Here is a 24,098-nt window from a genome sequence, read left to right as displayed (position 1 = left end):
CAAGAGATCGAGACCTTCCTGGCCAACATGGTGAAACCCTGTCTCTACTAAAAATGCAAAAATTAGCTGGGTGTGGTGGTGGGTGCCCATAGTCCCAGCTACTTTGGAGGTTGAAGCAGGAGAATCACTTGAACCAGGCGGGTGGAAGTTGCAGTGGGCCGAGATCGTGCCACTGCACTCCAGCCTGGTGACAGAGAGAGACTCCATCAAAAAGAAAAGAAAAGAAAAGAAAAGAAAGAAAAGAAAAGAAAAGAAAGAGGGAGGGAGGGAAGGAAGGAGGGAAGGAAGGAAGGAAGGAAAGAAGGAAAGAAAGGAAGGAAGGAAGGAAGGAAGGAAGGAAGGAAGGAAGGAAGGAAGGAAGGAAGGAAGGAAGGAAGGAAGGAAGGAAGCATCTGAAGCCATATGCACATCTGCCCCTAAATCCCAAGGGACTGCACCAAAGCACTGAGTCTGTTTTGGGCACCTTGCTTTGGGAAGTGCTGACTGCAATGATAATGACAGTGATGATAATAATAGCAGCTAAAATATGCTTATTATTTCAATATTTCATAGACACTTTACTCAGCACTTAATCCTCACACCAATCCTATAAAGTATGTATTAATATTTTCCTTCAACTCTGCATATGAGGGAAACGAGGCTTTAGAAAGGTCATCTTGCCCGAGTTCACATGGTTAGCTAACTAGCAGAGCTGGGGCTGGAGCCCAGATCTTGAACATCTAGGAGATGTGCCATGACATGCCAACAAGGCCTCCTTGAGCCAGGGAGATGTGGCAGCTTTCTGGACTGTTCAAGCAGGTGGAGTAGGCCCAGTGACTCTGTGAAGAGGAATGCAGGGAAGTGGAGGCCCTGCGGAGGCCATCCTCAACCCTGGTCGCCAACAGCCATCACAGCAGCTAGGAGGAACATCTTTGTATCAAGAAAAAGAACGCACAGATCAATCATGACCATCCACTGGGGAAAGAGTAAGCTCACTTTAACTCAGATTCCTGGACATGCTCGGGGCCCAGGCCCTCTGGCTGAGAAACACTGCCCCATGCTGGCCATCCAAAATGTCACCCACATGCCAGGTACTGTGAGTGCACTTGGGGCACAAGTGCGAAGAGAAAGGCAGGGCCCCCACCCTCCCAGAGTCGAGCCTACTTGGGGCCAACCTACGCTGGGTCTCCTGGTCCCTCTCCTTGGTGGCAGAAATAGGTTTCCAACAGCCTCCAGTTTTGGCAAGACCTGCTTGTCCTGCCTGGTGGGCAGCTGGAACCTGGGGGCACAGGCTAGTGGTCATCACAGTCACACAGCTCAGCACCAAACAAAGCTGTCTCTACTTAGGGTTTGTCTCCCTCTGAATTTACTGACCACTCCTGCTTCCAAAAGAGCCTTGTGCAATGTGAAACTTTTTGGAGAAGTTGCTGAAGAACAGCTATGAAGATGCACTCATTGACTCCACTGTGCTTCCAGAATTAGAGATGGGAAGTAAGATAGACGGACTTCCCATGTGTCATTTAAATGTCGTTTCTAACATATATTTTGGGAGTGACTGTCTTCTGATTATGCTCAATTGTGGGCTGAAGTGGGTGGCTCCATCTTTATTGCAAAGGCTGGGCCACGGGGGTGGCAGCAGCTGGAGGAGATGCTACTTCCTCTGTCCTCAGCCAGAGCCTCCTCTGTCCCTGGCTTGGGTGGCTTGGGCCAGTCCTGTTCAGCCAAGACTACCCTACAGAAGGTCGTATGTGTCTGAGAGGTGGGCAAAGGCAGCCTGGGTAAGGCCACTCCAGGACACCCCCTGCCAGCCCCAGAGTGGACCAGGCTCCACCTGGAGTGGACAGAAAACCCCACATTCCTGTCCCGGAGAGAGTCAGCCCAGGGCAGGATTCTCTGGCCACTGTGGTCTGGCTTGAGTGTCTCGGCTGTTAGGGGCTGGTAGCACAGCTAGCCCTGGGCTGGGTGGCGTTGCTTCAGTAGAAGGGGATTCTGAAGGAGAATGGCCGGTGTTTATAAGACTGAAGCTGGAACAGAGCACAGAGAGAAGTCTCCCTTAACTCACTATTTTGAGACAATTAATTCCCTGGCTTACAGACCAGGTCCAACTCCTCATTCTTTCAGGCACTGGTCATCTAGCTACAACCTATTTTTCCAGCCTTGACTGCAAACCCTGTGCCCCAGGCAATCTGGCCCAGCCAGGGTGCTGCAGACAGGTACGAGCTTTCCATATCTGGGCCCTTGCTCGGCTGTTGCCATGAACTCATCATCAACTGCCCCCATGGGACCGCTTCCTCCTCATCCTTTTGGGGCTCCAGTCAAAGGTCTACTCCTTGGCAATGCTGTGTGTGAGTCCCCAGCAGAGTGAGACCTTCCATCTGTTGCCCTCCTGTGGCCCTGTGCCCCTCCTGTGGCCATCATCACCTCTTCCTTGTAGTGTCTCATTTACCCTATCAGACTGGGAAGTCCCTGAAGGGAGACTCCCCATGCCCCCCGCCCAGTGCCCAGCACACACTGCTTCTTCACACACAGGCCACTACGCATGCGATGCATATGACTGGCATGAAAGAGATGCTGTGGGCCCTCTCCGTTCTGAAAGCCTTGTTTGCAGCCACAGCGGGAGGTCCTCCAGCAAGGTCACCTCAGTGCTCATTGCCTTCTTCCACCAAATCTGAAGGCGGGGGGATGAGGTCTCGGGGATTCATCCTGGCCACCAGGCAGACATCATAACTGTCATGCATGAGGACGTTGATGGCTACAACATTCCACTGGTTTTCCCATGGGTCCAGTTCCAATATTTCTTTGGAGATAACCTCATGGCGATCTGAAAAACAGCAAAGTGGGAAGACAAAAATCTTATGTGGGTATTAAATTCAGAGGCCATCAGCACCATACTGAGTAACTTCCTCCAAAAGGCAATATCTTAGTCCACTTGCTGTTACTGTAACAGAATACCTAGGACTGGGTAGTTTATCAAGAAAAGATATTTATTTGGCTCACAATTCTGGTGGCAGGAAAGTTCAAGACTGGGGATCTGCATCTGGTGGGTGCCTTGGCTGTTTCAACTCATGGCAGAAAATGGAAGGGGAGTGGGTGTTTGCAAAGAGGTCACTGGGACAGGGAAGGAGTAAAAGAGAGAAACCAAGAAAGCTAGACTGTTTTTTTTTTTTTTTTTTTGAGACGGAGTCTTGCTCTGTCACCCAGGCTAGAGTGCACTGGCACAATCTTGTTCACTGCAACCTCTGCCTCCTGGGTTCAAGCAATTCTGCTGCCTCAGCCTCCTGGGTAGCTTGGATTACAGGCACGTGCCACCATGCCTGGCCAATTTTTGTATTTTTAGTAGAGACGGGGTTTCATGATGTTGATCAGGCTGGTCTCGAACTCCTGACCTTGTGATCTGCCTGCCTTGGCCTCCCAAAGTGCTGGGATTGCAGGCGTGAGCCACGTCGCCCGGCCGCCAGACTGTTTTTAACAGCCCCCTCTCCCAGGAACTAATCCATTCTTATGAGAGCCCAAGTTCACCCCCAAGGGAGGGTATTAATCTATTAATGAGGGATCCATGACCAGACACCTCCCACCGCCACACCGGGGACCAAATTTCAACATGAGTTTCAGAGAGAACAAACTCAAATCACAGCAGGACTTAAGTACCAAAATTTAATTAACAAGTGAATAAAGATACTTTAAATGGAAGACAGTGTTCCTGACTTCTAAGAAATGAAGAAAGGCCACGTTCACAATTCAGTCAAAAAGTATTCAAGAAGTTCTAATAGGGCATGCCATTGTCTCCAGATGAAAAAGTGTTCCAATGCCATACACATGATTTAGCAATGATGCGAACAAGGGTTGAAACTGCCCTATTTCCACCCCCATAGAGGAAGGCGCGGCTGGAGTCATGTGGCCCTGGGCTAGCGCTGCCCTCTGAGCTTGTGCTTGAGATAGGGACGCTGTCAGCTGGGGTCCTGTGGAAACACAGCACACTCCACCTGGGCAACATGAACAGTTCAGTCAAGGGACCTTTAGAACACTGTGAGCAGGGCTTAGGAAGGCCCATGGGGGATGGCACGGTACCCAGGACTAATCACAGCAAGGGGCTGTCACTGTCCCTAGACCTGGAAGGTGAGGGAGGGAGGGAGCACTGGAGCTGCAACAGGGGACCTGTCTGGGGAGCAGCACCTGGCTTGGGCAGAGAAAGACGGACATAGCCATCCTCAGCAGGGAGGGCAAATACCCTGCATTTTTTTCTCTTTTTTGGGCAAGTCAGGTGCAGGCAAGGGAGAGACTCAGGAAAGCAAGGTTTCTTATCCTCACAGATCCCAGAGGCAGGAGGCAGAAGACAGGAGTGAGGGGAAGGTGAGAGTCCAGGCAGGGGAGAGTGGACACCTTAGGACTGGCTGGTTTGAATAATTTCAGTGGGTGTGGGACAGGAGTGGTCTCTAGTTGCCTGGTGCCTGGCCCTGGGATGACTAAGGCAGAGGCACACTGTCTCCCGGGGTGTCGGGGCCAGACAGAGGAGGTGTGGCTCTGGGCTGGCTCGTGTGCACAGCAAACACGTGCTCTAGGCAGAGCCGTTTCTTGTCCTTAAGGACTGTCAGGGAATCATTCCCCAACCAGAAAGGCCTCTTAAGATGTCAAAGCATCACAATCTACATAAAATTGTAAATATTTACAATATACCCTGACTCTCCTTTCTTTTCACCTGATAATTTCCTGCTCTTTCCTCCTGCTAACTGAACCAACCAGAAGCCAGAGAGGAAAGGAACCATTAATGCTGTCTATAAAGGCCATCCTGGAAGGACACAGCGAGAGGTGGGGAAGGGTAGCGGGTGAGTGTGGAGGGACAAATGGAAGATTTCCAGCTTGGATGCCTATTTAACAATTTTATGATAACTAAAGAACATCATGTGTGGAAAGTGCCCAGCCTAGTTTCAGCATGTGGAAGTCAGTTTTTGAAAATGGTCCGCGTGTGCTCGTAAAGGATGTATATCCTGTAGCTATTGGCTGTGGTGTTCCACGTGTTCATTAGGCCCTGTTATTCAACCCTTCCACATATTTGCAGGCACCTGCCACCACTCCCAGCTCATTTTTGTATTTTTATTGCAGACGGGGTTTCACCATGTTGGCCAGGATGGTCTCAATCTCCTGACCTTGTGAACCACCTGCCTCAGCCTCCCAAAGTACTGGGATGACAAGTGTGAGCCACTGTGCCTGGCCGAAAAGACAATCTTTCTCACACCTGGGTATGTATCACAAGTATGCTGGAGAAAAAGTGGGCACTTTTGAGGAAACCTGGCAGGACACTGGATTACAGAATTTGTTTCCTCCAAAACCTAATGAAATAAATCCCCAATCCCCAAATATACTTGAACCCACTAACCAATCTCAGCAACATCCAAAGTGGGATAAATGGTTTTTAGAAGTAATTCTATTTCTATCAGAATCTGTTATGTTAATAATAATGACTATTTATTGGATAGTATTAGGTGCTTTAAATGTATGATCTCATTTAGTCTTTTGAACAATCATCTGCGAAGGATTTATTATTTTCTCCATTTTGTAGAAAAGGTAACAGGTCCAGAAAAGCTAGTTAACTTGCCTCAGGATTGACAACTGATACATGGCAGAACCAGGCTCTGAAGCAGCACATGGAACAAGCTGTCTTAGATAGTCTAGAATCTGGGATGTATATCAGACAATAGTAAGGGATTATGTGCATAGGTGTGAATTTCGCACAGTAGGTATATTAAAATATCCATCCAGTTAGAGATGGATATTAGTGTATGTCTTGATAAAATGACCTGATTATTAGATTTGTTTTAAAGTACTCCAGTAAAGAAAAGTAAAAAGAAGAAAAAAAAAGTACGTTTGGAAATAAGAACAGCAAAATTGTTGAAATTGGTGTGGTCAGATTGACTTAATTGTATTATTCTTTCTAATTTGGTATATAATGTGAAATTTCTAAAAATGAAAACCAACCAAAAATCTAAAACAGAATTTGTATGATTTTGATTGGATTTTCATTAAATTTATAAATCAGATTGGGAAAGGTAACATCTTAACAGTTTTCGAATCATGCAGCATGATATATTTCTCAATTTTGGGAGTGGGAGAAATGTTTTATGTCTTTCAATGTAATTTATTTAAAATAACCCATTGGCTGACTCAGAGTACTGCATTCCTCCTGGCCACAGAGGGGTGGTTTATGGATGGAATTATAATCCAATCAAAGACAACTACACTTGGCCGGGCACGGTGGTTCACGCCTCTAATCCCAGCACTTTGGGAGGCCAAGGTGGGCGGATCACATGAGGTCAGGAGTTCGAGACCAGCCTGGCCAACATGGTGAAACCCCGTCTCTACTAAAAATACAAAAATTAGCTGGGCGTGAGGGCACCAAACTGTAGTCCCAGCTACTTGGGAGGCTGAGGCAGGAGAATTACTTGAACCCAGGAGGTAGAGGTTGCAATGAGCTGAGATTGTACCACTGCATTCCAGCCTGTGCGACAGAGCGAGACTCCATCTCAAAATAAATAAATAAATAAATAAAATAAAGTAACCCAATGATTACACTAGCAGTGCCCAAACTAGGGAATTCTGTTAGACCTCTTACCTCAAACCAAAAATTTTGAAATGTGCTAGAGACAGATTAATTTGAACCAAGCTTGTTTTATCTTCTCTTGTTCTATCTTCTTGAAATGGATACTTAGTTCCTTTTTTTCATATTTCAATGTCTTCTAACATGTGCACTTAAGGCTATACATTTCTTCCGAGTACCTCTTTTTAGATTTCTGGTGTAGTTCAAATTCCTCCATAGTTTGCAATCTCAGGCCTAAGTTCTGCTTTAACCCAAGACTTATTTAGGAAAATGTTCTAACCCCTCCAGCTGAGTGTATGTGTTAGTACACGCATGTGCACTTGACTACCCTTTCACTGAATGCTTCTAATTTAATTGCATTATGGACAGCACATATTGCTTCTATAATTTCTATTTTGGGAAATATATTGAGATTTTCCTTTGTCCTAATTTTTTGTTGTTGTTGTTCAAGACGGAGTTTGGCTCTTGTTGCCCAGGCTGGAGTACAATGGTTCGACCTCTGCCTCCCAGGTTCAAGCAATTCTCCTGCCTCAACCTCCCTAGTAGTTGGGATTACAGGCATGTGCCACCACACCTGGCTAATTTTGTATTTTTAGTAGAGACGGGGTTTCTCCATGTTGGTCAGGCTGGTCTCGAACTCCTGACCTCAGGTGATTTGCCCGCCTCAGCCACCCAAAGTGCTGGGACTACAGGCGTGAGCCCCCATGCCTGGCCTCTTTGCTGTAATTTATGGTTAGTCAATGTATGTGTTCTATAAGTGTTTAAAAGGAAGGTATAGATTTTATTTGCTTGGCATATGTTTCTATATTTCTATGACATTTAAGTTGCTAATTATGCTGTTTAAATCCTTGATACCAGTGCTGTCCAAGAGAACTCACTGTGATGAGGGAAATGTTCTGTAATCTGTGCTGTCCAAAAGAGTAACCACTGCCCGTATGTGGTGTGGAGTAATTTGAAATGTGGCTAGTGAGACTGAGGAAGTGATTTTTCCATTTTATTTAATTTGAATTAGCTTAAGTTGAAATTCAGATAGTTGTAAGTGGCTGCTGACCATTGTGCTGTGCTGGGCAGCTCAGTTCTGGATCTCTTTTTGCTTTAGCTTTAAAAAATCAATTAGATCCATGGATTTCTGAAAAAGTCCATGCAAATTTTGTGGATTTATCCATTTATGTGACTGTTTCCAATAGTTTCTGCTTTATATGTTTCAAAGTTGTGTTGTTAAATGCACAAGGGGTCATGCCTGTTATTTCGGAGTTCTTGGTAGCAACAACAGAAACCAATGTTGGCCGGCTTTAGCAGAATGGGGATTTATTGGAAAGAATGCAGTTCTCCAGACTGAGGAGAGGCCCAATCTGGCCAGAGAGCCACCACTGTTCCTTCACACTGCCTGCTGCAGCTGGTGGGCACAACTGCTGGACACACTGCTGACTCCTCTGGGTCCTGGAGTGAGAAGCTGCTTGGCACAACACTGGTACTGTCTGTCAGAGGGTAGCTGGGGAAGGCCCCGCTTCTGGCCTTCCAGTGGGAGCAGGGCACTGCATCCACTCTGAAGGGAGAGGGCTTGGACAATGGATGGCTCAAACAATGACAGGTGTCTGGTACAATTGTGACATCTTCTCAATTATCTTCCCACCCAGGTGAAGTAGGCTTTCCCATCTCATTCACTGCACATGTCTTAGAGTGCATCTTTTATCATTGCCATGGCTGGGTTTTGCTTTGTTTTGTTTTAGTTGGATGAAGGCTTTCAGTGTCCTTATTCAAATGAACGCAGGCTGGACTTTTTTTAAAATTTCAGAATAGATGTATTTTCTGCATTAATTTGTTCTTTTCATTGTTTATTAGGGAGGGTTTTTTTTTTTAAACCATGTATACATATCACATCTTTCTTAGAAATCTCTTTATTTGCAGGGATGAAAATCATCGCATTAATGCAAAGTAAAGAAGCTCATCAGAGAGTTTTCTGAACTGTGAATGAGAGTGTGCTAGTTGGCAGATCTCTCCTATGGCCCCAGAGATGAACTCTCAGGAAGAACACACATGTCACCGTTTCACCAAGAATAGCCTGAAGACTTTGTGCATCTTCTTGGGGTCATTCTTGGTGCTCTCCTAAGTTTTCACCCCAGCAGAGTTCCTGAAGCGCTGCTTTAGGAGAGGAGGCCAACTTTAGGAGAGCATACCAACTTTATCCCTGTCTTGCTTAACTTATTTTTCTGTGTTTATTTTCCCTTCATCTTGTTTCCTGATTGACTTTCATTTCTGTCTGGCTGCGTTTGATGCTATGTGTGTTGTATTTGACCTTATTGTGTTGATGATGTGATGGTCCATGATAAGCCATCTTGAATCTCATTCTGTCTTGCCTGAGTGGGTGCATGAATAAATCACTTTAGGAGAAAGCGATTGGTATTTGTAACCACCTATTTATGTGAGTTTGGGTTCTTGAGGTATCATCCACTAACAAGGAATAAGAAACAGGAGGATGAACCCGTGTTAGCGCCACTCAATTCAGTTAACTTTCCAGAAACAGGCACACTTCAAGCACTCATTAAGGCAGTCAGGAAACTCTCCTGCACCTTGCCACTCCAATAGTAAGCAACTTAAAACACTGTTTTACAGGAAAACAGGCACAGATACATTATGGAATAAATAAGAAATTGACATGTTTTCTTGAGGTAAATAATAAGGCATCATAGAAATTCCCTGTGTATGGTAGGCTGCCGTGGGCCGCACCTCGTGCTTTTTAGGGAGTGCTCTCTGTTGCTGGAGGTACTTCAGTGGGGAAGTTTGAGAAACAACCCTTTAGTTTAAATTTCATCCTTGAACTCAGACTATCAGAAAACTGAAGCCATCGGGTGCTTTTTCATCCCATGTAGATTTCCTCTGACTTGCTCTTTGGTGAAATACTAACTTGCTATTTTGTTTATTTTAGGAATATTATTGAGGACATTTCCCACTACCCTATGTGAGGCTATGGGGAGAAGTTTCTCTCATGTTTAAAAGATGTGTGTCCTCTAACAAGGGATTTGTTCTTCCCTGGAGGATACTGCAAATCTGTAACAGAACATTCTTTTCCTTTTTGCTCTGGACTCTCGTGAGATCAGAGATAAACTGGTGTTCTGTATATGGCCACTGCATAAGAGCTTTGGGGCATACTTGCATACCAACTTTACCTCTGTCTTGCTTAACTTTTTTTTCTGTCTTTATTTTCCCTTCATCATTTCTGTCTGGCTGCGTTTGATGCTATGTGTGTTGTATTTGATCTTATTGTGTTGATGATGTGATGGCCCATGATAAGCCATCTTGAATCTCATTCTGTCTTGTGTGAGTGGGTGCATGAATAAATAATAAACCATACAGTGAGTAACTGACCCCAGGCTAACTTGGCTAGCCCAGCTGGTTGGCTTGTCTTTGAGTAAGGGGTGGTACCTACCCTCCCTAGTGCTAAAGGAGCTCCCTGTCAGTGAAAGAGGCAATTTAACAGCCCCTGACTCAAACAAAAAAGGGAGCATCATTACTGTCACAAATGGGCATGACCAGCAGATGGCCCTGGCCAGTGGAGGAGGCTGATCATCCACCAAGTGGGCAAGAAAGAAACAAATGAATGTCTGTATGTATGTAGTTGCTTACCTGCAAAAGAAATGGAACAGAGGAGCACAGTTCTTTATTGTTCTCTAGCGTATACAAGCATAATTATAAAAGGCTGCATAGCAACGTTCTCTGTGTATGAATTTAATTAATCACAGATTTTATATTTCCATCAAATTAAAAAAATGGATATGTAAAGTCACTTTTTATTAAGGGATAATTGGTATTCCATGTAATAGATTATAAATGAACTCTATTCTGGGTTTATTTATAAGAATATAGAGTGTTTTATGCATCAAGTCACATGTAAGAGTTAAAACAGGAAATGGTTCTTAGACATTTTCAGAAAATGCATTAAGCTTTCTTTAAGCACAAGTGGAAGGCCTATGCGATGAAATTATCTGACAAAGGGTTAGGCCCTCGACCAGCAAGTTTGGAAGAGTGCGGTAGTCTACCAGTGTGGTTCAAAAGCTCAGCCTACACATACGTATGTAGACACAAATTCTGGAATTGCCATTCTGAGTACCTAGGAGGGTATGTCCACTCAGCTTTTTATTATTTTAAAAATTCACATACAGTAAAACTAACTTCTTGGGGAGTCTAGAGTTGCCAGAGTTTAACACGTGTATATTTCTGTAGCCACTATCATAATCAGTTTCATTCCTCCAAGAAACTCTATTCTCTGTCCCTGTAGTTTTGCCTTTTCTAGAAAGCCATATAAACAGAATACCATATGTAAACTTTTGAGCCTGGCTTCTTTGACTCAGCAGTGTCTCTGATATTCATCCACATGGTGGATGTTTTATTTGTATGTCCCTTTTTACTGCTGAGTAGTATTCCATTGTATGGTTGTACCACAGTTTTTTATCCATTTATCTGTTTAAGGACATTTGGATTGTTTTCAATATTGGCAATTATAAGTAGAGCTATCGTAAATATTCATGTATCAGTTTTCATGTTAATATAAGTTTTTTTCTTGGGTAAATACTAATACCATGTGCTGGGTCATGTGGTAAATATATTTTAACTTCATAAGAAATTGGAAACTTTTTCAGGGTGGCTGTACCATTTTGCATTCCCACTGGTAATAACTGAGAGTTTTTGTTGCTCCATGCTCTCATCAGCTCTTCATGTTGTATTAAAAACAGCCATTTGAATAGTTGTGTAGTGATATCTCATTGGATTTTAATTTGCATTTCTCTAATGACTAATGTTGTTGAACATCTTATTTCACATCTATATATCTTCTTCAGTGAACTGTCTGCTCAAATCTTTTGCCCATTTATTCATTCCTGTGTTTGTTTCCTTACTGCTGAGTTTTGAGAATTCTTTCTATGTTCTGGATAGAAGTTTGTTGGATGTGTGGTTTGCAAATAGTTTTTCAGAGTCTGCAGTTATTCTTTTCATTCTCAACTGTCTTTTGCACAGCAAAAATTTTTTATTTTGATGAAGTTCCATCTATCCATTTTCCTTTATGGATCATGCTTTCAGTGTCACATGTTAGAACAATTTGCCTAATCTAAGGTCATGAAGATTTTCTTCTGTGTTATCTTCTAGAACTTTTAAAGTTTTATGTTATATTTAGACCCATTATGAGTTAGTTTTTGTGAGGTATAGTCTATGGTTCTTTTTTTGCATGTGGAGGTCCAAATGTTTCAACATCATCTGTTCTTCATAGGTGAGTTTTGGTACTTCATGGCTTTGAGGAATTTGTCCATTTTATCTAAGCTGTGAAATTTATCTATAGAATTGTTTGTAGGATTCCCCTTATTAGCCTGCTGATGTCTGTGAGGTCTGTAATAATACTCTTTCTTTCATTCCTGATTATTGGCAATTTGTGTCTTTTCTACTTTTGTCATTTTCAGTTTGGCTAGAGGTTTATTGTGTTTTTTGTTTTTTTTTAGAAAAAACAGTTTTTGGCTCATTTACGTTCTCAATTGTTCCTTTGTTTTTAATTTCTGCTGTTATCTTTATTATTTCCTTTCTTCACTTGCTTTGGATCTTTGTTTCTCTTTTTTATCTAGTTTTTTATGGTAGAAGCTCAGATTGTTGACCTGAGACCTTTATTCTATTTTTGATTTTGCTTAGTTCAAAATATTTTCTAATTTCCCTTGAAGCTTCCTCTTTGGCACATGCATTATTGGAAATGTGTTGTTTAATTTCTGAGTATCTTCCTGTTATCATTCTGTATTTGATTTCAAGTTTAATGCCATTATGGTCAGGGGGCATTTTTTTTTGTGGTTTTAATTCTTTTAATAATTTAAGATATGGTTTATAACTAAGATATGGTCTCTCTTGATGACTGTTCTGTGTGCTGTTGAAAAGAATATGTATTCTGCTGTTGTTGGATGAAGTATTCTGTGAATGTCAATAAGATCCAGTTGGTTGGTGGTGGTGTTCAGTTCTTCTATGTCCTTGTTGGTTTTCTGAACTACTTATTCTATTGTTTAATGAAAGAAGAACATTGAAGTCTCCAACTATATATATGAGTTTGTTCATTTCTTCTCCTTTCCATTCTATCAGTTTTAGTTTCATGTATATTGAGGCTTTTGGTTAGGTGCAGATACATTTAGCATGGCTATATCTTCTAAGCAAATTAATCATTTTATCACCACGGAATGTTCCTTCTTACCCCTGGTAACTTACTTTGCCTCATATTAATACAGCCACTCCATTGTTCTTTTGATTAGTTTATGCATGGTATGTCTTTTCCCCTACTTCTACTTTTAACTTACTTATGGCATTCTATTTAAATTTGATTTCTTATAGACAGTATATAGTTGGGTCTGGTTTCTTTATCCATTGTAACAATCTTTATCTTTTAATTAATTTGTTTAGACTCCAGATGCAAGTGAATGGGTGTAGGTGTTTTCCAATAAAAGTTTATTTATAAAAATATTTATTTTTAATAATATTTTATATATTTTCATATATATTATGTATGTATATGTTATATATATTTATATATTATATATAATATATTTATATATTTTATGTTATGTATTTGTATATTATATCTTTTATATATAATATATATTTATATATTTTATTTATAAGAATTCACCTGTGAGCTATTGTTTGCCAATCCTTGGGTTAGACCATTATATTTAATAAATATTAATAAATTTGGACTTAGGTCTACTATTTGATTATTCAAAAAATTTTTCCCAGCTGGACACGGTAGTTCATGCCTGTAATCCCTGCACTTTGGGAGGCCAAGGCGGGTGGATCACGAGGTCAGAAGTTCGAGACCAGACTGGCCAACATGGTGAAACCCTGTCTCTACTAAAAATACAAAAATTAACCAGGGGTGGTGGCACGGTAATCCCAGCTACTTGGGAAGTTGAGACAGGAGAATTGCTTGAACCCGGGAGGCGGAGGTTGCAGTGAGCTGAGATTGCACCACTGCACTCCAGCTTGGATGACAGAGCAAGACTCCGTCTCAAAAAAAAAAAAAAATTTTTTTTTCCCTTTGTTTTCTCTTTCCTGCCTTCTTTTTGGATTATTTGAGTATTTTAAATATTCCATTTTAATTTGAGTTTTTGACTATACTTCCTTGTATAGTAATTGTTCAAAGCATAATATACATACTTAACTTTTAACAGACTACTTTGGTATAACGTTTTATCACTTCAAGTGGAACGTGTGACTCTTTCCACCATGTAAGTCCCTTACCCTCCCCCTCTACGTTGTCATTGTTGTCACAAACATGGTCCAAGGAAATGACCCTTGCTGTGTAACATAAACGTGCTAGAAAATGTGAATATTTTTGCTATCAACAGTTACATGTATTCTAGAGAACTGAAGACAAGAAAAATAGTCCATTATATTTACCCAGGTATTTGTCTTTTCCGTTTCTTTCCCTTGACTCCTGAGGTTCCAGGTTTCTCTATGGTATCATTTGCTTTCCATCTGAAGAATTTCTTTAGCTTTCTCTTTATGAGTAGTTCTGCTGAGAATAAATTATCTTAGTTTTTCTTCACCTAGGAATATCTTATCTTAATTTTGCCCTCATTCTGAAGGATATTTTTGCTGGATATAGAATCTAGACAGTTCTTTTAATTAATGCTTTAAAAATTCTGTTCCACAGCCTTCGGGCCTGCATGGTTTGAGAAATTCAGTCATTCTAATAATTGTTCCCTCATTGTTACCTTTTGTTTTTCTCTGGCTTCTTTCAAAAATTGTTTTCTTTATCTTTGGTTGATTATAATGTATTTGTATGTGGGTTTTTCCAAGTTTATTCTGTTTTTAGTTTTGTGGGCTTTTTAAATCTATAAATGTATGTCTTTCGTCAAATTTGGCAAGTTTCAGCCATTATTTCTTCAAATTTTTTTATGCACCCACATCCTTTCTCCTCTCCTTCTGGGATATGATGACATTAATATTAGACTTTTTGATATTGTCGCTGAGGTATGTTCACTTTTTAAATTTTTTTCTCTTTGTTATTTAGATTGGGTAATTTTCATTTGTCTGTCTTCAAATGCGCTTGCTCTTCCCTGCCATCTCCATTATGCTATTGAGTCCATTCAGCCATTTAAAAATCTCAGTTATTTTCTTTTTCAGTTCTAAAATTTCCATTTGGTTTTTTCTTTTTTAAAAACATAACTTCTATTTCCTGCTGAGACTGATTTTTCTGTTGAAACTGAGACTTTATATACCTTTTTTTTTTTTTTTTGAGATGGAGTCTTGCTCTGTCGCCCAAGCTGGAGTGCAATGGCGTGATCTCGGCTCACTGCGATCTCCACCTCCCGGGTTCAAGCGATTATCCTGCCTCAGCCTCCTGAGTAGCTGGGACTATAGGTGTGCACCACTATGCCTGGCTAATTTTTGTATTTTTAGTAGAGACGGGGTTTCACCATGTTGGCCAGGGTAGTCTCGAACTCCTGACCTCAGGTGATCTGCCTGTCTCGGCCTCCCAAAGTGCTGGGATTAGAGGCATAAGCCACCGCGCCTGGCCTATATCCCTTTCAAAAGTGGTCACTCTTAAACCTTGGAGCACTAAGTCTTAGAGACTGCTTTAAAGTCTCTGCCTAGTTATTTCAAAATCTGTGCCATCTTGGAGTTGGTATCTGTTGATTGTCTTCTCTCTTGTATGATCTGATATTTTTTTGGTTCCTGGTAAGTCAAGTAATTTTGGATTATATGCTAGGGCATTTTAATATTATACCATATGATTCTAGGTCTTGTTTAAATCCTACGGAAAATGTTGATTTTTTTGTTTATTTGTATTAGCAGAAAATCAAAAACTGACCCAGTTAGGTAGGCCACAAGTTCCTGGCTACCTTCTGTGGGCTGTGTTTCCAATGTCAGCTCAGTTTTCAAAGGCTTTGGTAGACAGTTTAGGGCCAAATCATGTGTGTGTGGCCCAGGAGCTCACATCCAACTTTATGAGATCACTTTCTTGAGCTCCCTCCTGTCTGCAATCTTCCTCACATTTTCCTGATTCCAGGAACATCCTTATGCCCCTTCCTGGCCTTTGAGCTAAAGAGCTGGAGCTTTGGATTCTTTGCTCTGCTGCACACTTTCCATGAATATGCATACCTCCAAGGTGACGTGGCCAGTGGACCAAGATGGAAAAGCAATGGGGACTCTACTCAGACTCTTGGGACCAAAGTTTCCCTGGTCAGGGAAAAGGGGCCAGCCCAGCCCCTGCTGCTGCTACCACCTAGGAATGCCTGGGGGCTTGGGAAGGGAGTGGGGTAAAGAATGCAAAAAAGAAAAAAGAAAAAAAGCTCCCCCACTCTGTCTGACCCATAGGAGCCCTCTTTCTTCCTCCTTGGAACAGAAAAGGAGGGGTTTTCTTAGAGTTTCTCTCCATACTTGGTCTGAAGTTTCAGGCTTCAGGTTGTCTTTGAGTTCAGGCCAGGAGATATCAAGGGAAAAAAAATGAGACAATGATTGTTGATTTGGTGGTATTTCAAGTTCTGACTTCCTTCCCCAATCTGCCCACTAACATTTACTTTTCAGAGTTCTCAGATTGCTGTTCGATGCATCTGGCCAGGAGGTTTAGTTGCCTTTACTGGGACAGACAGGGTGGAGTGTGCTGACTAGAACCCAGTATTCCAGTCTGTTGTTAAAATCAGGGAATGGCTTTAGTTTTTGACTCAAAGAGATGTTGGGAAGTTGTCTCAGCAAAAGGTAAAGAACAGAAGTTGTAATGGAACAGAATAGAGAACTCAGAAATAATGCTGCACACCTACAACCATCTGGTCTTCAACAAGGTTAACAAAAAGAAGCAATGGGGAGAGGACTCTCTATTCAATAAATTGTGCTGGGATAGCTGGCTAGCCATATGCAGAATATTGAAACTGGACCTCTTCCTTACAGCGTATACAAAAATCAACTCAAGATGGATTAAAGACTTAAATGTATAGCCTAAAACGATAAAAACTCTGGATGATAACCTAGGAAATACCATTCTGAACATAGACTCCAGCAAAAATTTCATGACAAAGATGCCAAAAGCAATTGCAACTAAAATAAAAATTGACAAATGGGACATAATTAAACTAAAGAGCTTCTGCACAGCAGAAGAAACTATCAACAGAGTTAACAAACAACCTACAGAATGGGAGAAAATATTTGCAAAGTAGGCATCAACAAAGGTCTAATATCCAGAATCTATAAGGAACTTAAGCAAATTAACAAGCAAATTAACAAGCAAAAACCAAAACAACCCCATTAAAAAGTGGGCAAAGGACACAAACAGACACTTTTCAAAAGAAGACATATGCACCGCCAACAAGCATATTAAAAATGCTTAATATCACTAATCATTAGAGAAAGACAAGTTAAAACCACAATGAGATACCATCCACCATCTCACACCAGTCATAATGGCTATTATTAAAAAGTGAAAAATAACAGATGCTGGCAAGGTTGCAGAGAAAAAGGAATGCTTATACACTGCCGGTGGGAATATAAACTAGTTCAGCCATTGTGGAAAGCAGTTTGGCACTTTCTCAAAGAACTTAGAACTATCATTCGACCCAGCAATCCCATTATTGGGGATATACCCAAAGGAACATAAATCGTTCTACCATAAAGACACATGCACGTATGTTCTCACTACAGAACTATTCACAGTAGCAAAGACCTGGAATCAACCTAAATGTTATCAATGGTAGACCAGATAAAGAAACTGTGGTAGACACCATGGAATACTATGCTGTCATAAGAAGGAACAACATCATGTCATTTGCAGCGACATGGTTGGAGCTGGAGGTCATTATCCTAAGTGAACTAACACAGGAACAGAGAACCAAATACTGCATATTCTCACTTATGAGTGGGAGCTAAATATTGAGTACACATGGACACAAAGAAGGGAACAACAGACACTGAGGTCTACTTAAGAGTGGAGTGTGGGAGGAGGGTGAGGAGGATGAGGATCAAGAAACTGGATGATGAAATAATCTGTACACCAAACTCCTGTGACACACAATTTACCTAGATAACGAATCTGCACATGTACCCCTGAAACTAAAAGTTAAAAAATTAAATTAATTAAAAGTGTAACAAACTAACACACACAAAAAGAACAGAGGTCCTGTGGTACATACACACAATGGAACAGCATACACCCATAAAAATGAATAAGGACAGCCTCTACTACTTAACATGGAAAAGATTTCTGGGAGACAACTTAAGTGCAGAAAGTAAACTGCATAGTTTTACGGGATCTCTTCCACATTTTCTACTATTTGCAAAGGAAAAACAGTAACTATACACTGATGAAATTAGATCATATATTGACTAGGTAATTAAAATGAACTTTGCCAGCAAGGAGCAGAAAGACACAGTCTGCCTCCAGATGTGATGTCCTGAGATGGACATGTATCAGTTAAGTAATATTCCAGCCAGGAATGTATAAACTGAATTTCATCACCAGAAACATCGGATAGACCTCAAGAGAGGAAGATTTTATTCTAAAAGGGGGAAATTGTGCTAATTAAACATGTTAATGTTGTAAAAAGCAAAAAAAAAAAAAAAAAAAAAAAAAAAAAAAAAAAAAAAAGATGTGTTAAAATGTGCCAGGTTTAAGAAAACTGAGAAGACATGTCAACAAGCACAATACTTAGACTGGCATGGAGAGAAAAGGTGCTATAAAAAGAACATTACTAGGTCAACTGAAAAAGTCAGAAGACTAAGAGTAGAATAAAGAAAAATATGGAATCAATGTTAAAATTCCTAAAATTGTTAGCTATCTGTGTTTATGTAAGAAAATATTCAGATTCTATACACTGGGTAATTAGGTGTAAATTGCATGATGTATGCAACTTACTCGCATATGGTCAGAACAAAATTATGTATCTGTCTATATGTATGGGTATTTTATGATTGAGCAAATGTTAAACAATGCAAATGAGGAAAAACTTTAGCAATAGGTGAATCTGGGTATTCATTATACCATCTTCTTTTTTGTAACTTTTCTGTAAGTTTAAAATTATTTCAAATAAAAAGTTTAAACAAGAAAAGAGTTCATCAAGATTCTGTTCTCTCATGGTCGCTGTAATGTCAATGTTGCAAATAGCAGTAACCACTGCCAGGCTTAAAGTCCAATGCTGCCTAAAGTCCAAAGCCAAGAGCAGACCTCTTTAGCCTTTTCTAGCTTGTTAGAGTTTAGAGAGAAAATTCTATCTCGTGCTAACAAATCACTGTCAATTTTTCAAATTTGCAAAAACTCATAAAACATAGAAAACTTTAGGGATCTACAGATCTGAATGTCAGCTTAGCACAGAGCACACAGACTGAGTTCCTATTCTTGGATGCATTCTAGGAAAAGGAGAACCAATGACTACATGGTAAGAAGAAGCTGGTGCAAGGTGATACAGTGACAGCCTGCTATCACTGCAAGCTGAAGTTGTCTTTGCTGACCCATACAGTGCTCCTGATGTCATGTGTATCTTCTTGGTTAAAAGCAATAAGCCTTCTTTGTTTAAAGGTGGGTGGTTAGGATGCCATAGAAGAGACTGTCAGAAGTATCAGCTGACATACCAGATGTCAGCCGTATCTCCTCTGTGATCCCTGTTCCAGAACAGGCTGACTTACATCCATCTGCTACTCTTTGCCTGAGGATTTTCTCTTAGCTCCAGGGGATCAGACAGGAAGTTAGTCTGAGGATGAACACCTCCAGATCCTTCACTCTTTGGGTGAGACAACTGCGAGGTGTGTTCTACACTGCCTCCCAGAGTTTCTCAGTGGGATTGACCCCCAGTGGCCCACAGTAGGTAACCTGTCAGGTCACTCTGCTCTCCTGGTGCCCCTCCTTTCCCATCTTACTCTTCTCCCCTCTTAGTAACCTCCTGGCAGCACCTCCCCATCAAAAAAACTATTTGCACTCAGAGCCTTGTTTCAAGGTAGGCTTTGGGGGAACACAAACTAAGACATGATTATTTTTATACTTGGAAACTTAATTGGAAAATAAAGCCAAGTGGTCTGGAGGGGAAAGAACTAGGTCAGATGTATGGAACAGGGAACTTGTCCCTTAGCAATCAGGTCGTGAATGAATGTAGTGAGGCTCCAGGATTTGGGGATGGGATCTTAGCTTCTCACTCTTAAGGGACAGGAAGTTCCTGTCAGTTGAAGGACATTCCCTTCCTGATGGCCCATACAAAAATCTGTCCACAGTCTGCTGCTGTGGCATCAAAGAGAGCAGTGCTGTCAGGCTGGAGGGACGGTGGGGGATGAAACTGATGACTATGGAGTCCTCTTTCTGTATCATGGAAGCCCCTGGGAAGGACACATCAGCAGAGAAAGGAAAGCATGAGGCAGACTTAGGAGGGGAAAGCAGCAGAAGCAGAGAGTCAGATGCCTCCCACAAGGGCTTCAAAACCCATCATTTTTCTTTCTTCACTTTGGCGACTAGGAAGCTGGGCCAAATTCTGGAAATGTTTCTTAGCTTAGGTTTGCTAATATAATTGCTCTCTGCACTTACTGCTAAGCATGTTTTTAATTTTATTCTGTCTATGCCTGTTCTGTAAGTTGTCTCCATTCCTTGTGGAAATAGAGGTTTTTTAAAATATATATATGATATAGACAGTGTATGTATGTATGGGTATGTGGTATATATTGTAGGACGGATATGAAGTTGAAAATGAAAATAGTAACTCTCCTCCAGGATATCATAAGTTCAATACAATTTCTCCAGGATGGGGCTGGGGGACACAGGGATGCCAAAGGTAAAACAAAGTACTTCCATCATACCATCTTTTTCTCTGTAGTCGTTGGTACTAGGATAAAACAGACTTGTAGTAAAGTGGCCACCATAGCTAGTGTCTACCAAAGCCTTGTTCCTTTAGCAGTTTTTTATTTTGAGAAATTTCAAACACACAGAAAAGGTGAAAGAATAGTACAATGAATACCGGTGTATTCTGCATCTAGAGTCAATAATAGCTAGCATTTTGCCTTATTAGCTGTACATCCCCACCCCATACACACACATGCTTTTTTTTTTTTTTCTGAAACCTTGAAAAATCAATTACAGACACTCCTAAATACTCAGCATACTTCTTCTAAGGATGAGGAAATTCTTTTACATAATCACAAACCATTATCATACCTAAGAAAAAAAATAACATTAATTCTATAAAATTGAATAAAATCTTGTTCATATTCTAATTTCCCCAGTTGTCCCCAGAATAACTAAATAGCTGTTATTTTCAAACTGTCATCCAACCACCCTTCACACATTATATTTTGTTATTAGGTCTCTCTGGCCTCATTTCATTTAGGAAGGCCCCCATCTTGAGGTTCCCCCCCCCCCCCATGACGTTAATTTTTTTGAATCAGGGTCAGTTTTCTCATACAATGTCCCACATGCTGAATTCACCTATCTCCTCATAGGGTCGTTTACTTTGTTCTTCCTCTATTTCCTATCAACTGGAGGTAAAATATAGAGGTTTGATTAGACACAAGTTAAGTATTTTGGTGGTGGTGGGGACATGAGAAGACTCTATACTGAATGACATAGGAAGCAAATAGTACAAAATTGTATCATTATTAATGATGATTATTTAGTTACAGCGGTGGCCATCCAGTTTCTCCATTGTAAAAGTACATATTTTTTCGTGTTGTCTGTGATTTATCAGGTAATATGTCTTCAGTGCCATGTGACTATCCTGTTCTTTATAACCTTTCAACTGATGCTTTTAGCATCTGCTGCTGATTTCTGACTGAACCACCTATTATACAAATTAGGATCTTGGCTATCCTTCTGTCATGACTTCTACATTTATTACCTGGCTTTTGATTCAATGTGTTTCAGTCAATTATAGTCAATTATGATTTTCGATGTTTGAATTATTTTAAATCTGGCCACTGACTGCCCTTTGAGGCTGACTTCTCTGTCTTTTCATGACTCCCTTAAGTCTTTGACAATGTACCTGCTTTCTGGTATAACAGGATATCTGAACCTACCTTGCAATTTCTGTGCTCCAAACCTAGAATCAGCTATTTCTTGAAGAAGCACAACTACATCCTAAGCAGCTAGCTGAGTCCATCATCCCACCAATACAGCAGCTTCCTTTTTTTGCCCTCAATTAGCTCTGTTAGGGCTGGAAGCAAACATGTTTGTAAGTGTATCTTTGGGGTTTAGCATGGGCTTACTACCTAGAAAAGCATTTAATAAAAGTTTGTTGAATGAAAACCCAACAGACATCAGCCAGTGCAGTGGCTCTTAACCCTGACTGCATGTTAGAATAACCTGAAGACTTAAAAAATAATATTGATGCCCAGCCTCCATAACCAAATATTCTGATTTGATTTGTCTGGTATGGAGAGACAGTTTAGCTTACTTCTAAAAATACAGACTTTGGGGCCAGACTATCTAACTTTGAATCCCAAATTCAACATTTACCCTCTGTTTGACTTCTTTATTTGGCTTCAATTTCTGCACCTTTAAAATAAGGGAAATAATAGCTGCAGGCTGTTGAGAGAATCAAATAAATTAACACGTGCAAAGTGCTTAGAATTTTCCCTAGCACAAGGTAACCAGGTAAGTGTCAGCTGTCAAGTTTAATCTGCATTGGTTAGTAAAAGAATTCATTTTTGAAGTACTTCCCAGTGTGCATTTTCTCTTTCTGATAATTCACATTTGTCCTAGAGAGGCTTTTCACCATTAAGACTGTGCCACAATGCTAAACTAGAGGAGGCAGAGGGGTGATTTCAGGGAAGTTCTTGCTGGACAGATAGGGGAGGTAGAGAGCCTTTCCAGTCCTGGGTGAAGGAAGGAAGACTTGGAGGGGCTGATACCAAGGTGAAAACGTTGCTTGGGTCCCCTAGAAGTTAGCCAAACAAGATGATGAAAATGGCTCAGATGGGTTGAAGGCAGAAGGGACTTAGCCTGGACTCTGGGAAGAAATCCCCCTGCCCAGAGCGGGTCCCACTGGCAGCCAGTGTAGAGTTGAAGTGGAGAAACAGGAGACCTCCCTGCTCCCTCAGCCTGCTCTCTGAGCTCCCCTGCCATCCTGGAGGAAGGGAAGACAGCCGCAGGTGGCAAACAAGTGTGTGTGCCGATGGGCTGCCATAGCAGGGAATGCGGGGACCCTGCACCAGAGTTCAGAGAAACAGACAGAAACCAGAGCCTGACAGGAAGATGCAGTGGAGTCTCAAAGGGCCAACAGCTGGAACAAGAGCCAAAGTGGGGGCTTTGTCAGCAGGGACAAGGCTGAGCCCTCTAGGAGCAACTCCTCTTTGTGAGATATACAAGAATCCTGAGGGTACACTTGAGCTAGAAAACATGAGAGTGGCTCTTCAGTATTCAGTTCATTGTGGTTATCACCAAGATGCCCTCTGTCCAAGCCCACGGGGTCCCTTAAAAGGCAGGATTTCTGTGTGCCAACCACAGGAATCTTTTGCAGGTACCTAAGGCCACAGTGCTGTTATCCCTTGGATGTTCTTATAGCAGGGAATAGTTTCCTGCCACTAGGTGTCATCTGCCACCACTGTCTTCTCTGTCTCAGGAAGCCTAACTCTGTCTCCGGAATGGGCCATTTCTGCCTCTTTCACTCAAGGAACCTGCCTCCAAGCACCCTCCCCATGGGCAGTTCAGCTTAATTCTCCTCATTAGTGTCAAACACCAAGCGGATTACTGTGAGGGATATAAGAGAAAGAGTTCGACTTTCTCACTTTAACAACAGGTTTATTGAGGTATAGTTCATATATTATAAAATTCACCCCTTGAAAATGTATAATAAAATGGTTTTTAGTATATTCACAGAGCTGTGCAACCATCACCACTATCTAATTTCAGTCCATTTTCATCACTTCCAAAATAAATCCTCTGCACATTAGCAGTCTCTACCCATTCACCCTTTCTCCAGTTTCTGGCAATCACAAATCTACTTTCTGTCTCTATCCATCTGCCTTTTCTGGACATTTCATATCAATTGAATCATGTGATATGTGGTCTTTTGTGATTGCCTTTCAGTTAGCATAATGCTTTCAAGGTTCATCTATGTTGTAGCATCTATTAGTATTTCATTCGTTTTTATTGCCAAATGGTATTCCACTGTTTGAACAGACGGTATTTTGCTTATCCATTCATCTGTGGATGGACACTTGGGTTGTTTCCACTTTTTGGCTGAGACAAATGCTGCTGCTATGAACATTCATGTACAAGGGTGGGCATATATTTTCAATTCTCTTGACTGTATACCTAGGAGTGGGATTGCTGCATCGTATGGCAACTCTGTGGTAACCTCTTGAGGAACTGCCAGACTTTTCCAGAGCAGCTGCACCATTTTATATTACCACCAGCAACGTATGGTGGTTTTGATTTCTCCAAACCTTATCAACACTTGTTATTATTTATCTTTTTTTCATCATAGTCATCCTTGAGGGTATGAAGTATATCTCATCATAGTTTAGATTTGCATTTTCTTCATGGCTAATGATGTTGAGCACTAGGTCATCTGTTTATATTCACTGGACAAATGTCTATTCA

The 24,098-nt window shown here is 41.2% G+C and overlaps 1 protein-coding gene across 1 annotated transcript in view; it reads right to left on the bottom strand.

The window, feature by feature from the left end:
- Positions 1-355: 355 nt before the first annotated feature.
- Positions 356-24,098, bottom strand: part of KBTBD12 (kelch repeat and BTB domain containing 12) — an 88,453-nt gene continuing 64,710 nt past the window's right edge. Inside the window, exon 6 of the mRNA XM_010356646.2 lies at positions 356-2,800. Within this exon, the coding sequence (XP_010354948.1) occupies positions 2,619-2,800 (182 nt within the window). The 3' untranslated portion in view covers positions 356-2,618. The remainder of the gene's footprint in view (positions 2,801-24,098) is intronic.

This window comes from Rhinopithecus roxellana, chromosome 1 (genome assembly GCF_007565055.1).
Source record: "Rhinopithecus roxellana isolate Shanxi Qingling chromosome 1, ASM756505v1, whole genome shotgun sequence".
Taxonomy (NCBI): domain Eukaryota; kingdom Metazoa; phylum Chordata; class Mammalia; order Primates; family Cercopithecidae; genus Rhinopithecus; species Rhinopithecus roxellana.
This window is presented reverse-complemented; position numbering and strand designations above follow the sequence as displayed.